General features: G+C 40.3%; 2 protein-coding genes across 3 annotated transcripts; one reads left to right on the forward strand and one right to left on the reverse strand.

Moving 5' to 3' along the window:
• Positions 1-6: 6 nt before the first annotated feature.
• On the reverse strand, positions 7-5,600 carry jkamp (JNK1/MAPK8 associated membrane protein). 2 transcript variants are annotated; one of them, XM_022750124.1, is made up of 7 exons: positions 5,509-5,592; positions 4,800-4,879; positions 2,850-3,004; positions 1,514-1,720; positions 1,195-1,376; positions 1,007-1,083; positions 7-892 (listed from the first exon to the last, which is right to left on the reverse strand). In XM_022750124.1, exons 1-7 carry the CDS (start codon positions 5,510-5,512, stop codon positions 674-676), a joined length of 924 nt encoding a protein of 307 aa, XP_022605845.1. In that variant the 5' UTR covers positions 5,513-5,592; the 3' UTR covers positions 7-673. The 2 variants fall into 2 exon arrangements, with proteins under 2 accessions (XP_022605845.1, XP_022605846.1); XM_022750125.1 differs by lacking the exon at positions 4,800-4,879 and having other exon boundaries at positions 5,509-5,600.
• A 5,435-nt stretch (positions 5,601-11,035) lies between these two features.
• Positions 11,036-14,867, forward strand: gpr135 (G protein-coupled receptor 135). Its single transcript, XM_022750915.1, has 2 exons — positions 11,036-11,406; positions 13,104-14,867. The coding sequence occupies exons 1-2, from the start codon at positions 11,291-11,293 to the stop codon at positions 14,443-14,445; spliced, it is 1,458 nt and encodes a 485-aa protein (XP_022606636.1). The 5' UTR covers positions 11,036-11,290; the 3' UTR covers positions 14,446-14,867.
• The last annotated feature ends 649 nt before the right edge of the window (positions 14,868-15,516 follow it).

Consider the following 15,516-nt stretch of genomic DNA (forward strand, 5'->3'; position numbering starts at 1 on the left):
AACATTCACAAAAACACTAAAAGGCATCTGTCGACATGATGATGTCAGCTCAACATGAGACGGGCAGTGACGACGGGAATAATGAATTTAGGATTTCATTTTCCAAAAACAGGATTTTAACTTAAAGGTGTAAATGTATCCATAATCAATTAATTGTTCCGCTCTTTAATCAAGTTTAAATATTAAATACTTTCTGGTTCCAGATTCGCTCTGTTGCGAACCGTTGAGTTTGGCAACTTGTAATTATTCTTATGGAATATAGGAGAATTAATTAACAATAATTAAGATGGATTTACTTTGAATAAATGATCATTATTGGCAACCTTGCTGAGTGGAAATGTAAACGGTGATGTGAGCAGTTCTCAGCCTGGACTGTGCAAACAGAGTAAAGAGCTGCTGCTCATGGCGTCTTACTCCTATGGGAGGATTAGATTAAACTGTTATAAATAAAGATTTCATGTGACAGAAACACATTCATGATAAATAATATAAAGCAGTTATCAGTTATTGTCCAATTCAACTGTGAATGTACTTCATTAATGTTAAATATCCCATTCAAACCCACTGATCACCAACACACCGCTGTCTGTTGATGGATGCCTCAGTATCAGAGGAGATCTGACTGTAGCTGTGAGTTTAATCTCATTTCTGTTGAAATCCTGATGAAACCAGCTCAGTGTCCGTTGCCGCCCTCAGACAGGATGCGGCTGGGCTCGGTGAACTTTGCCGTGGCGATGTAGAAGAGGGCGGGGCCAGGCACGAGGGCCAGCAGCGGCAGGTCCTGCGCCAGCTTGTCCAGTCGGGAAATGGAGATGATGCCGTACGCGTGGAGCAGCCAGTGGCTGAACAAGACGACCAGACGCTTCTTCTTAGCAATCAGGTTCTTAAAAGACTGAGGAGGAGGAGGAGCAGCACACAGAGACAAGAGGTTAGAGATCAGCTTCAGGGAAACACAAATCAAATGCTCCATGATGCTGAAAAGACACGGTGCAGTGAGTGTGGTTACCTGTATCTCAGAGGCAGACATGTAAACAGCCAGCGTGACCAGAGACAAGACCAGTATGATGTAGGGAAACGCATAGTCTGCAACACACAAGCTGTCATTTAGAGCTGCACAGGTCGACCTACACGTTATCATTTAAACTGAAGTGAGTAACAGCTGTGTGATGTGTTAAATATGAAGTCAGTACTCACAGAGCAAGCCTCCGCCCACCGCCTGCAGCACAGTGAGGATGGGGAAGAAGTAGAGAGCAGCGTAGATGCTCTTGAAGCGGTCAGATTTGCCCAGACCACAAGCAATCTTCTTCACCAGCAGAGGGCGCAGCAGCATCATCAGCACCAAGCAGAACGCATAGTAGATCAATACGATGGTGTAACTGAGGAGGAAGACAAACATGATGGACTCAACGCTGGTGACAACACGGGCCGGAGGTTATTTAAGTTTCAACGACTTCTGTGCACTTCCTGGTGAACATAAACTGAGCCTTTTAAAACCCCCATCACACGCTCTTACAGTGGGTAGACGGCCTCCTGGGTGCAGTGTATGGTGTTGATGTAGTCTGGACTGGGGTTGTAGAGCATGGTGTACCAGTCTGACAGCATCTGGACTCCACAGGACCGGATACTGAGCTTGCCCACGGGCTCCGTGACCAGCAGAGTGACCACGGCCGACACGCTGCACTCCAGCATGGCTGTGATGTGCTGCAGCAGAGCGCTGGAGCTGAACGCACGACAGCACAGGATCAGACAGCAGAGACGCACAACTCCAGTTACTCATCACAGATTCTAACACATGTTTACAGCAACTCACAGAAAATATCCAAACTTTTATATCCCAACACAGTCCGGCCCAAATTTTATGATAAGAATATCATTACTAGTTTCAGGTTACATCCGTGTTCATCCAGAGTCATAGAAAATATCAACTATTTGTGTGAAATTTTGTCGTATTTGCTGTGAAGTCTTAGAGTAATGGCTAAAAAGTGTTTTAAACCACCAAAATCTAATCAGTTCATTCTTGAGTCCAAGTGAAAGTTTGTACCAAATTTGAAGAAAGTCCCTAGAGATACAGCGTTCACGAGGCCAAAATCATGTTTTGTGAGGTCACCATGACCTTGACCTTTAGACACCTAAATCTAATCAGTTTGTCCTTGAGTCCAGGTGATGGACAACTGGAAAACAATATGCCTCCAGCTCTGACTGTAGAGACATAAAAATATTGCATATGGCAGGATATATTGCAACATTTTTGATTTTTTAATATTGGCCCAAACCTACATGAAATATGAAGAATAAAATATTACAGCAAAAACAAAACCATAAACAACAACATTTGTGCTTTTGGCAGGATGTTGTAGAACAGCAGTTAAGACCAGAATCATTTCATCATTCAATTCATTGAACTGAAAACTACTATACAAGTTTCTGACTTTTACAATGAAAACAAATGGTGAAATGCTACGTTCACAATGTGGCTCCAGCTGTGGGTCAAATCTGTTTATTCTGTAAAGTACAAAAACAGCCTGAAGCTGTTTAAGAAACAGTTTCCTGAGAAGAGGCCTGGTTTACTGAAAGAGATCTGCTGGAATAATCTTGGTTGTAGCTGCTGTAGCTTTTGACCTGATAAGATTAACGTTCTCTCTTCTGATAAAAACAGAGCTTGGAAAGTGTCCTGCTCCATTATAATGTCAACTCTGTGCTCAATGTCAAGAAGTTAGATTCACTTTGCATCTTTGGACCTGACAGTGACTCTGAAATCATGAAATGACAAATCATGTCGTGGTCTCGATCTTTGTGTGTGTGTGTGTGTGTGTGTGTATGTGTGTCTCTAGTATTGTGTATGACCTCACCTCTTCTTTCCAGAGTACCACTCAATGAAGAACCAGTGCAGCACCAGAGGTAACATAGCCATGAATCCCAGATAGAGCCAGTCGTAGAGCTCGGGGGACTCGCTGCAGCGTTCACATACCTTCTGCAGGTTGGCCCGCTCTCCACGAGGACACACCTGACAGCACAGACACACAGCACACAGAAACTCACTGCAGGCCCGACAACAGATTTTCATTTTCCCCTTCGTCTTTCCTTAACTGAGACCAGAATTGAATCTACAACATCATCACTGTGCTGCATTTCACTGTGAAAACTATGAAATTCATAAAAAAGATTGTTTCCTGTGCCGCTCCACACCTTCCTCAGCTTTACATTCACAACAGTCAATGTTAGCAGTGGTGGTTCCAGTGTGGTGCTGGACACTGACACCAAATCTAGACATCCTTCAGTACCTTTGTTTTTTACTAAATTACTTTTTCATTTAATTCTACCACCACTGTTAATAACAATAATGATTATAATTAGCAGTAGAATAATAATAATAATAATAATAATAATAATAATAATAATAATAAATAATAATAATAATAATAATAATAATAATAATGATAATAATAATAATAATGTTGATATGTCCTGTGCTGGGACTTAAATCCTAAGACAGGACCCATCAGGATGTCCCTGAGGCTGTGCTCTGGATTGTAGGGGAGCAACAAGTCTGCAATGTAACTGGGAACTGAACCATGAAGCGCTTTAAAGGTAAATAGGAACATTTTTAAAATTTTATGCTCAAACTGATGAGAGACTAAAAAAATCAGATGTGATAAAGTCCTGTCTTCTAGTTTTTTCAAGCAGATGTATTTATACCAGAAGGAAGGAGTGAGAGCGTTTGTTTGGCTCAACCCTGAACACAATAATTGACAACAATCTAACGTGTGTGAGAGACAAGACCTGATCTTTGAGATGCTCCTACGACAAAAACACAACTAAATAACACGTGCATAACAGCTCTGCTCCCTTATGTTTACATTTAGTTTGACTTCCTGAAACCTGATGTAGATAAATAGCTAAAGTCAAACATCGTCTGAGGCAGGCTGCTTGTTCTAGTATGGAATGCCATCTAAATCAATATTAATTCAATAAATACAGCTGTTAAATGAACCCTAAATTAAATAAATTAGGTTATAAAGGTAGAAATAATAAATAAAATAAATAAATGTAAATATAAATAATAAATAAATATATACATTTAATTTCCAAATGCCACATTTATTTCCCAGTTCTTTTTATTTCCATCTGTTCTGTGCTGTTCTGGTGCTGTTGCTTCGGTCTGAATCTGTGAGATAACCACACCCCATCCTTTGAATATAACAGATGGAAATAAAAAGAGCTGGGAAATAAATATGACATTTCGAAATAAAAGTCTCTGGAAATAAATAAATGTGGAATTGTAAAAGACCCCTGAAATAAATGAAAAAGTAATTCTTAAATTAAAAGCTATTTATTTATTAGTTTTTATAGCTATTTTTTTTATTTGACTCACTTATATATTTATTATTTACATTTATTTATATATTTCTATATGTATTACTGAATTTATTTATTTCATAACAGAAGTTGTTTATTTATTCATTTTATATATAAATATAATACTTATTTAGATGGTATTCCATTCCAGTTTTAAATCAGACCATGGAGAAGCTGACACAACATCCCCAAATCTGAACAATGAAGCTGTTGAGTAGCTTGGTTTCATCACTCAAGCACAGAAATTCAATGACTAGCTGAGACTCAACTGTATAGTGGGTTAGGGCACTATACCCACTACACAGTCTGGTGCAGGACACTAAACTGGAAACCAAAATTACAACTATCTCATCTCTCTTCTGTAGCATAGACGGATGACAAGCAGTTCCCCACAGTCACACATACACAGCAGCAGTCAGACATGAATCTGGGTCAGTACTCACACCACATTCTCCCTCCACTGATCCATTAACCATCATCCTGCCACAGTACAGGCCTGGACACGTTGAGCTCATGGCCACAGCTGCAATGACACACAGACAGATTTTACACAGCAGGCACCACTGCTTACAGCAGTGTGAAAACACACGGTAACTCTGCAGGTTTCAAATATAAACACGAACGTGTCTACGCTCCAAAGTAGATGAGAACAGCTGAGGGTTAAGGTTAGTGTCAGTTAGCTGCTCCGATCAGCAGTATATTCTTGTGATTATAACGTGGAATGGGCGGGATTCTCTCCAGCACTGTGCCGGAGAGAGGAGAGATGTGTTTAACAGTAGAGACAGTCTCTCATTTATTATTATGTGGACAAATACATACGCTGGAGATGTTGTTGATTGAGCTAAAGCAGCTACTTCACAGTAGGGCAGACGAATAACGTTACATCGAAACCAAAAGTCAGTTTCCAAAAAAACTGACTCAAATGTCCGCAGCTGTGACTAATGTTAGTTTCAATGATGACTGTTTAAACTGGTATAAACACAGTGGTGGTTTATTCGAGTAGAGAGACGTCCCCTAATTAGTGTAAAGCAGTGGGATGGAGTTAGCTAGCTAGCTCACAGGTAGCTAGTCAAACCAGACTATTATTTGCAGGGGCGGTCCAACTATCTTGACAAGCTAACTATCACTAGATGAAAGCCAAGACTAGCTTACCCATTTTCGACCAGTGGTGACTGAAAACAACTTTCTCGCCTCGGTGCTACAGTATTTCATTCGGTAGCTAAACTGGATACGGACGAAAATAAGGTAACACAAACCGGAAGTTTTCTTCTTCTTCCAATGAATTTCCAGCAGACTGCACACTGTAGAGCTTAACACTGCCCCCCACAGACAAGGGTTTGCTATTGATTCTGTATTTTTAAATACATGCCAGTAGACTAAAGAGATTTTAAGACTGATCTAAGACAAAACCAGAAACATCAGAACATTATTATAAGGACAAAGACTCAATTTCATAATCTATATTTAACAAGATTTGAAATTGACATTGATGATAATGTTGATGTTCATTGAACTACTGAAAAATGTTTTTTCACTTGCTTTGGAGTTTCGTAAATGTGTTCTGTTTTTGGTCTAATGTGAGTTTTTGCAGTGTTGATAAAATCCTCCCAGAATTTGTGCTATGTTTTGAATGTGTGCAGTTTTGATGTCTATGAAGTAAAAACACAGCCATATTATTAATTTAATTATTGTTTTTTGTGCTTCCACACTGGCAACAGAGAGAACTGCATATTGTTTTAGGATTGTCAGTCTGTCCATCCCATTCTCGTGGCACACAATATCTCAGTAATGCCTTGATGAAACTTCTTTAAATTTGGCACAAACATTCACTTGGACTCATGGATGAACTGATTAGATTTTGTTGGTTAAAGGTCAAAGGTCAAGGTCATCTTGACATCACAAAAGATGGTTTTGGCCTTATGAACGCAATATTTCCTTAATGCCTAGAAGGAACTTCTGCAAATTTGGCACAAATGTTCACCTGGACTCAAGGATGAACTGATAAGACTTTAGTGGTCAAAGGTCAAGGTCAGTGTAACCTCACAAAACACTGTTTAACCTTCACAGATCAACTATGACAAAATTTCACACAAACGGTTCATATTTGATATGACTTTAGATAAACATGGATGTAACCTGAAACTACTGTGTGGAGAAGGCAGACAACCATCAGGGGGTGATTCTAGTTTCACTATTTTTGATAAGTTCCGTATTCAAAGCAGCAAACTTAGGAAGTGTAGAGGATTTTATATTAATCTGTTTTTATACTTTTAATAAAATAATGTGTGCATTGTTGATGTAACCATAATATGCCTATAACTAAGTGACATTTAATAAAACTTGCTGTGCAACGTTACAGAAGAACAGACTGAACTTATGATATTGTTTGAAGGCCACCCGGGAAAAAAAACAACTCCTTATATGGTAGACATCCTGGAACAGAAGTAAGACAAAAAACGAGGAATAGAGTAGGGTATTGTCTCTCTTTGTGTGAATCTCTCACAGATCCACCACCACGAGGGCTGTCCCGCGTAGGAGAGTCAGATAACACGAGGTGAAATAAAACAGAGAACACGTGGAGGAGCAAAACAAGAAGACAGCGGCATGGACCGATAAGAGACTCAACCCACATTGTATTATTTTTTCTGTGTAAGAATATGAAAAGACTGGGTCAGGAAGAGGTAGGAAGTCAGACTTCATGAACTGGCACAACTGCATGTTGTTGTCAGGGAGAGATAGTTTGGCCCAGAGCTCTGTAACGATCTCCTTTTTCTAATGCTATATTACTGTTAGCTTTAATAAATACTGGGATTTGAACTTTGAATGAGTGTCCTGTTTCCTTCATCAAACCAACACGCGAGTTCAGGTGACGAACTCAACAGAAGATTAAGAGCTTTTTAGAAAAGAAACTCAACAATATATTTACAAGTTTTCACATGTATTTTGTACCCCTTTATTCCAGTAATTGTATTATTTCTTCTTCTTAATGTTGTTGTTCTTATAATCAATCATGATTTAATCAAAACAATTGCTCTTAGACCAAGACCAAGAAATTCTGTCCTCAACTAATGATGCAGTTTGAGTCCAAAAGTTCACCGAATGAGGATGAAAATTAAATGAATGAGAAATGTATTTATTTATTTTTATTGCATCCAAAAACTTGTTAGATTCCATCTCACTATTAATTTCAACTGTTTGGAAATAGACAGAAGACATGCATTGTTGACACCCAGTAACTGGATTCCCTCTTATTGCATGGCTGCCATCTACTGGACATATTTGGCACTGACCATGTTCCCTTCACATATAAATACACTAAATAATGTCTGCCCTTAAGGTCCCTTTATAACCCAGTGTCCTTTTTTATTCCCATCTCCTCCGCATGTTGCTGATGATTATGGGATAGACTGGACAGGACCTCACAACACATACCCACATGATATCATTGTACCTGACATGAAATCACCCCGCCATCTCATGCAACAAGGGTTAATCTGGGGAGAAGAATCCAGTGTGTTCACTGCTCAGGTCCCACCTTTTCTCTTCTGTCAGCTCATTTATTCAGTTCAGGTGTGCTCCCCTCCTACAGGAGAAACAGGTAGTTTTTTTTTGTTTAGTAAATTACCCTTATTGCATGTACCAGCTTTGGTTTGAGTTTGTCTGCAGTTGGGTCCAAAAACATTCACTTCATAACATTTTCAAACAAAGTTTTCATAACAGAAGTAACTGTTGTGTAATATAAAACTCAAGTCCTGCCAATATGATGTAGCATTTTATAATGTGATGGAGCCATAGGGTTTCCATGCATGTGCTGGATCCAGGCAGAGGGCAACATACAACTGCAACATGGAGTTCTTCAGGGGGGACTTCCCACCCATGCCTGAGCTTCAGCACTATTAGGAGATATCAACACACAGGACATTAGTGAAGTTATTGTATATAAATCAGGAACATTTTCTATGATCTGTGCAACTGTATGTTGAGGAGACGAGCAGCTTGGCATTATTATTAACACGACAATTATGAAAATACACATACATGTGTTACCTACATGTGTTACTTATTACCTGTTTTACCTTAAACAGGTAATAAAATAAATGTTACTCTGGCACACTCAAATTGTTAATGTGGTGTTGTACAGCCCGTTGTTCATTTAGGTATGTTACATAGAAGGAATTGAATCCAAGAATTGAATCCAAAATTGGATGAAACAGTTAAAATCTAATCAGGTCTGTGTATCATCAGATAATCCGTAATTCATTTGTAATTTAAAAATGATAAAATGTAAATCTGTTATTTGTTTCAAAACCAAAACAGAAAAACTGAACAAACCCCTGATTTTATTTTATTTTTTAATTCTAAACCAAAAACATAAAATGAACAAAAATCACGTGGTGTGTTAGTTTTTTTGTTTCTAAACAAAAAGCGATAAAACCAAATTCAAAATATGGTCAAATTCTGGTTTTTGCTAATTCATTTTTTCATTTCTCATTTGGCAGAGACAGTAGATTGGTGGACAGACAGGAAGAGGAAGAGAAGTGTAAAAAAGTCTAAATAAAAGCCAAGAGGACATAAAAGTGTATAATTAAGCAGGCACACAATCTATACTAGTGTAATTTTAGAAGATAGATACAAGAATGAATGAAGGAAGCAATAAATACATAAATGCATACAAAGGCTCCACAATTATATCTTTTATTATTTTGTTCTTTTAATTGAGACATGAAATATATTTTATCCAAAAAGTCTGTGATATTTATTTGTGTGCAGCATGAAGTAATAGCCTATATATGGAAATTGCCTGTATGGTCTATGTATACCCAGACCTAATTAAATATTTTAGTTTGCTATTTATTCACAAGCACAGGTGGAAAAAATGTATTTCAGTTTAATTAAAACGTTTCATTTTAATTTCAGACTTCCATAACAAAACAAAAAGACAGCTCTAGATGCAGTAACGTCACTGAAGACACCATGGATGACAATGGCTTTTTAATTCAGAACGGACAGGTTAAGCTGCTCGTGCTCTGACTGTAGCTGATGCCAACAGGCTCATGCTCATCAGAAACCTCTGAGCAGAGAATCACCGCACCGCTCAAAAAGTATTGTAAGTCCACTGACATGTAGGCTAGTGTATCAATTTTAAATAGTTTATTTTGCAGATACCAGTATGATACCATTTTACAGGGACATGGATGCAAAAATCTATCACCAGTTACCATGGCAACTGCATTAAACGTCAGACGGAACAGTGAGCACGTTCATATGAAAGGCGTGGTTTCTGAGAGGGGGCGGGGGGGGGTAGTCGTCGTAGGTATGTAGAGGGAGAGAGAGGAGCTCGTGCAGAATCTGCCTCACCTGGGATTTCTGGAGCAGCTCGTGAGCTGTTGTTGCTAATGGAGACACAGAGAAGCAGGAACAAGGAGGAACGAGGCCAGTGTATTTTTTCTCCTGACAGAGATCAACAGGGTGGGAGCCGCTACATGTCAGACGATGTGTTTTTTCTCTCCTCCCTCCAGCGGCGCTGATCACAGCTGAGGAAGAGGAGATGGATTGACTTTCTTCTTCTTCTCCGTATTAAGAATTTCAGAGGCCAGAAACTGAACAACAACTGAAGATGTGAATCGTAGCTTTGCTTGAAACGGAGCCTGTGTTCATTCAGAGTGAACGGCTGACTGGGCTCTGTTGAACAAAGCTGGAAAACAAACAGGCGTTTGGAAACGACTGATGGAGAGAAACAGCTCGTTTGTGTGGAGGTGAATGTGAACTGACTGTCCCAAAGTCTTAGGAAGAAACGGAATAAATAAACCGTGTTTTACTAACAGATAGCGGGCATTTATATTGAGCCTGCTTTAACTAAATGTGGATACGACCCCGGTGGTCAAATTTTACAGAAGGTAAACCAATAACACAGAACTTCCTGGTAAGTTATTTAACTCAGAGAGGTGAAGGTCTAAATATGTTATGTAGACAAAAATTCTTTTAAATAAATGTGCACATCAGGTTACTCCTGAAATAGATGCAATTGCTAACTAGTTTAGCAGAGCAAAAACCACATCTTCAAATCACTGTTGCTAAATGTAAATGTAAATGAATTACAGATATACAATAGGTGACTCCCCCTTTACAGAGTATCTTAAAGTGTTGATGAATAAACAGTGAATACCTTATAATCACAGCTGTTAATTCTGCATAATAATCTATTCTGAAACTGGATTTATGTGACACAAAACACATGCATTTTTAATGAAAGGCTCCCGTGGATCAGTCATGGCATCAATCAGTGACCTCTTTCTCCTGAGAGGTGGGCTTCAATAGAAAAGTGTCACTGGGAAGTATTATGGTAGTATTACAGCCAGTAACTATTACAACAACAAAGCATAATTGACATTGCATATAATTAGTCCCAGAGCCAGTTTTGGCCTGATAGTCAATAATATCAAATATCACAATATTTCCTGCTATATGCAATATTTTACATAACATCAAAATTATTACATTTTTTTGCAGTTTTGCACAGTCAAAATATAAATATACATATAACTTAAAATTCAACAACATAATTATATTATATATATATATAAAAAAAGATAGTATTAAGATAGTAAAAGGTAATATTGTATGTCATGATATTTGAGCCAGACTGTATCGAGATTAAATTTTGGATATTGCCCGAGCCTACTGGTTATTGGTATCCATCGTACAAAAAGACATTACATCCTTTTATCATGAACACAGACTTGACTACCCCCTTTTCATTTTCTCTGTTGATGGATTTGAAGATGCTGAAAGCAGGAAACGACACACGGATGAGGAGGAGTCATTATCAGCAGCCATGTCTGAATCCAGGAACCCGACACTGACTGACTCTGATCTGACTGGATGTTTGTGAGATAAGGGATGAGTTTTGTTGTGTTGTTTTTGTGCATCATCGATGGAGTCGCCTGTTAGCACTGCCCTGTGGGGCGGTGGTGGCAGCAACTACACAGCTGACGACTCTGGGCCGAGCTTCATCAACCAGCTAGGCACTGGCTCACCTGTCGTGCCGAGGTAATTCACTCTGTCCTGCTACCTTCACATCTGTCCCCTCTGTGGCACCAGAATGTAACAGCTGGTTAAATTACTTGCTTATCTGCTCACTGGCACCTGCACCATCCAAACACCCTTTCCTGGCACTGCAGTGGCCTACAGGTGGCAAACATATTTTCAACCATCAAATTAAGAGACCAGCAAATTTCAGCAGAGATACAGTTTAGCCAGGAGAAATGATTTCATATCTCAAATGTAGAGCAGACTGATCAGAAATGAGTGGTGTCACGCCCTCAGGACTGGAAACAATTTACATCGGTGGCATATTTCAGGAGCTCAGGGACCACTGAATCCATCAGGGTTTCATGGTGATGGAAGATGCTTAGCTGTCAATGAGGGTGGCATAATATTGAATCTTTTCTTCATGCTATGGGATGAACCTGCACTGTAGGTATTTTATTTTAAGCCCTCTTTTCTATTCCTGCACATTTTTCCAGACGGGACAACAAGGTGCAGAGCTATTAATTGATTTGCAGAAGTCAAATTTAGACCTTTTCTCTTTTTACAACATTCATGTTAAGACCTGTGTCTTATCAAAGCCAAAGTAACTGATTCAAGCTACTCTTCATTCACTTGATTAGAGGGAAATCCCTGAATTGTTTTATAATTCCTGTGTTTTTGGTGTTATTGAATCACCTCCTCTGGCCACACCTCTGATTTTAGTGGTTCAAACAGGTCAGGTCAGATCTAAGATTTTTCTACACACACGGAGGGTTTGTTCCTCTTAAATATTGTTCACTAATGTGTTTAAATCTGTCAGTGAACATTTCTCCTTTGTCAAGATCATCCATCCACCTGTCAGGTGTGGCATATTCACATGCTGATTACAGAGCATGATTACTGCACAGGTGTCACCTGGGCTGGTCACAATAAAAGGCCACTTTTAAATGTGCAGTTATAGTTTTGATAAAATACATTTATAAGGTACTGAACTGTGGGTTTCACATGCTAGATGTGTAGGCTCACGCCTCTTCAATAGCTCTGAGTTTGCTGGATATTGACAGGAAGCGGATCACACAGATCCAGATCATCCCAAACATGCTCAATGTCTGGTGAGTGAGGGGCTGGATGGATGGACGACCACACTCTCAGAAACAACAATGGAGACGTCTCATGGTGGTGAAATGACCATTCATTTCTGACATTCAGCACGCCAAACTTCAAGACATGCAACATCTGTAGAATTATGTAATAAAACTGCACATTTTAAAGTCACCTTTTATTGTGACCTGCCTGGGTCAAGCCTGTGCAGTAATCATGATGTGTAATCAGCATCTTGATATGCCACACCTGTCAGTTGGAGGGATGATCTTGACAAAAGAGAATTGCTCACTACTCGCTGCCCTCTCCATAACGATGTTAGCAAACCACAAGTTATTTATTGTTACCATGGTGACATTGGTCGTAGGCCTGATTTAGCCTTGGGGTGAGGTGTCTAATGTTTGAGGCTTAAAATGAGTCAGTCTATATTTTTATGAAACAGTCTGATTTGCATGAAACTAATCTATGAGCCAAATTGACCAAAAGACTGGACCAACACTACAGACCAGTCTGAAATATCTTTGTGAAACCAGCTCCAGGCTGCAGAGCAGTGTTTACTGCCTCCTCTCGTCTGTTTGCATCATATGTCTCTATATAACTTCTTTTTGTTTCTTTAGGGTTGTTTCCATAGTGACCAGTCTAGTGACCGCCACCACAGAGGCCACAGTGGGCACCACAGGAAACCTGTCGGTGTTCAGAGACCAAAGAAGGAGCGAGCTCAGTCAAACCCATCCGGCATCAACCCCGTCTGTCCTGAGCGCCGCTGAGAGTAACTCTGTTCTTCAGGGCATCACCGTGGCAGCTCAGGCCCTGGTGCTCCTCTCCATCTTCCTCCTCTCCAGCCTTGGTAACTCAGCCGTTGTTATCGTCATCATCAAACACAGGCAGCTTCGAACCGTGACCAACGCCTTCATCATGTCTCTGTCGCTGTCTGACTTCCTCACGGCTGTTCTGTGTCTGCCCTTCTCCTTCATCATGCTCTTCAGTAAGGACGGGATCTGGATGTTTGGGGATCATTTCTGTGTGGCCAACGGCTTCTTCAACACCTGCTTTGGTATCATCTCCACCCTGACCATGACTCTGATCTCTTTTGACAGGTACTACGCCATAGTCAGGCAGCCACAGGCGAAAATTGGGCGCCAGAAAGCGACTCAGTTGTTGGTAGCTGTGTGGTTAACTGCTGTCATCTTTTCTTTACCCTGGTACCTGTTAGTCCGGACGCCAGCAGAAATCCATAAGCGAGGTTTCTACCACTGTATGTATGTGTTCCACTCTGGGACGTCTCGCATGGGGACGGCTTACAGCATCTGCCTCATCATGGTGTGTTATTTACTGCCCTTCTCCCTCATGTGTTTTTGCCATTACAACATCTGTAAGACGGTCCGGCTCTCAGAGATCCGAGTCCGACCAGTGACCACGTACGCATACTTATTGCGGTTCTACAGTGAAATGAGAACAGCAACCACGGTTCTGATCATGATCGTTTTCATCATTTTCTGTTGGGGGCCATATTGTTTAATGGGGTTGGTCACAGCAATGGGAGACTACAAATTCAACCCCGCAATGGACACGGTGGCGATCTGGCTCGCCTGGGCAAACGGAGCCATCAACCCTCTGATCTACGCCCTGAGGAACCCCAACATATCCATGTTACTGGGGCGGAGCAGAGAGGAGGGCTATCGGACCAGAAATATCGCTGCGTACCTCTCCAGCCAAACCCAGAACCGCGAGGTTCGGCTCAACCAAGCAGACAGGATAAGGGACCGCTACGTAAGCCGAGTAGGGGTGAACAATAACAGCAGACTGTCGAGTTCCAGTCCTGGAAAAGGAGGAGAGGTGGCAATGTGGGCCTGTAAAAACCCCGCTGTGTTCTTCTGCAGGGACGCCCAGTCTGACACCACAACACTACCCAACTCTGTCAGTACTCTAAAGATGAAGACAGCTGACACCAGCCTGTGAGTTCTGGACCAAGTTTGAACTATCTGATAATGGTTTCCATCTGATCTGTATTTACAGTTGAGGATCTGGAGACTGCTGTCACCAGTTTAAGGTCTTCAGAAATACCTGACAGTATTCGTGTCTCGTCGGATCACAGCATCTCATAAACGTTCATGATCCCATTCAAAACTTGACCAGATTTTGTTCCATGAATCAGGAGGATAATGAGTTTTTCATATAGTCCTATTAATTGACAGAACTGTCAGGAAGACAAAAGTCATGATGGTGAAAACTCAGTTTGAGCAACTGTTGTATAACAGCTAATGAGTTACATGAAATCCTTCCTAAATTTGGAGGACACCATAAAGTCCTCTGAAGGATCCACAGGACCAGCTTGAAGACCTCTGGAAGGGGATGTTGAGTATCGTGACGCCTGTGCTGCAAAGGTCTTCATGTCATTTCATATGTCAATATGGAAAATTGATAAGGATGTAACATTTCCTTGATCCTAAACCATCCATGTTTAAAACATATATGTACTGTACATGTCATTTTCAGTAATTTGCTTTAATGCTTAAAACAACCTGAAGTTACAGTCTCCCAACGAAACTTGTTAGAACCTCCAATTGCCTCGTCACACCAGGGTGAAGTTCATCCACACTACTGTAGCTTGTAAGCTAACCACTAAGACTACGTCCACACTACTACGTTTTCATTTTAAAACAATCTACATTCAGAGTAACACACCTAAAAACGCATAACTACATGACCATTCACGTACACTGAGCATATGCGAGCCAGTGTAAACAAGGAGCAGATTGTTTACTCTGCAGTTGATTAGTCTTACAACATGCTACAAATGAGAAACAGCAAAAACAGTTGTAGCATTAAAATGCAGTAATCAACTGAACAACAGCTGCTAGCAAAGACAAGATCAGTAACATCAGTAATTCATTATATTGTTGTATTCAATACTGGTAGTCCAATCAGGAGCAACCGTGGGTGTCTAGGTCATTGTTTCCAAAGGTGTCCGTTTCTGTCCGTCCAGACGACAACACAACCCCAGAGTTTTCAAATTAAAACGGATTCGCA

Source organism: Seriola dumerili, unplaced genomic scaffold (assembly GCF_002260705.1).
Source record: "Seriola dumerili isolate Sdu_G_001 unplaced genomic scaffold, Sdu_1.0 BDQW01000149.1, whole genome shotgun sequence".
Classification (NCBI taxonomy): domain Eukaryota; kingdom Metazoa; phylum Chordata; class Actinopteri; order Carangiformes; family Carangidae; genus Seriola; species Seriola dumerili.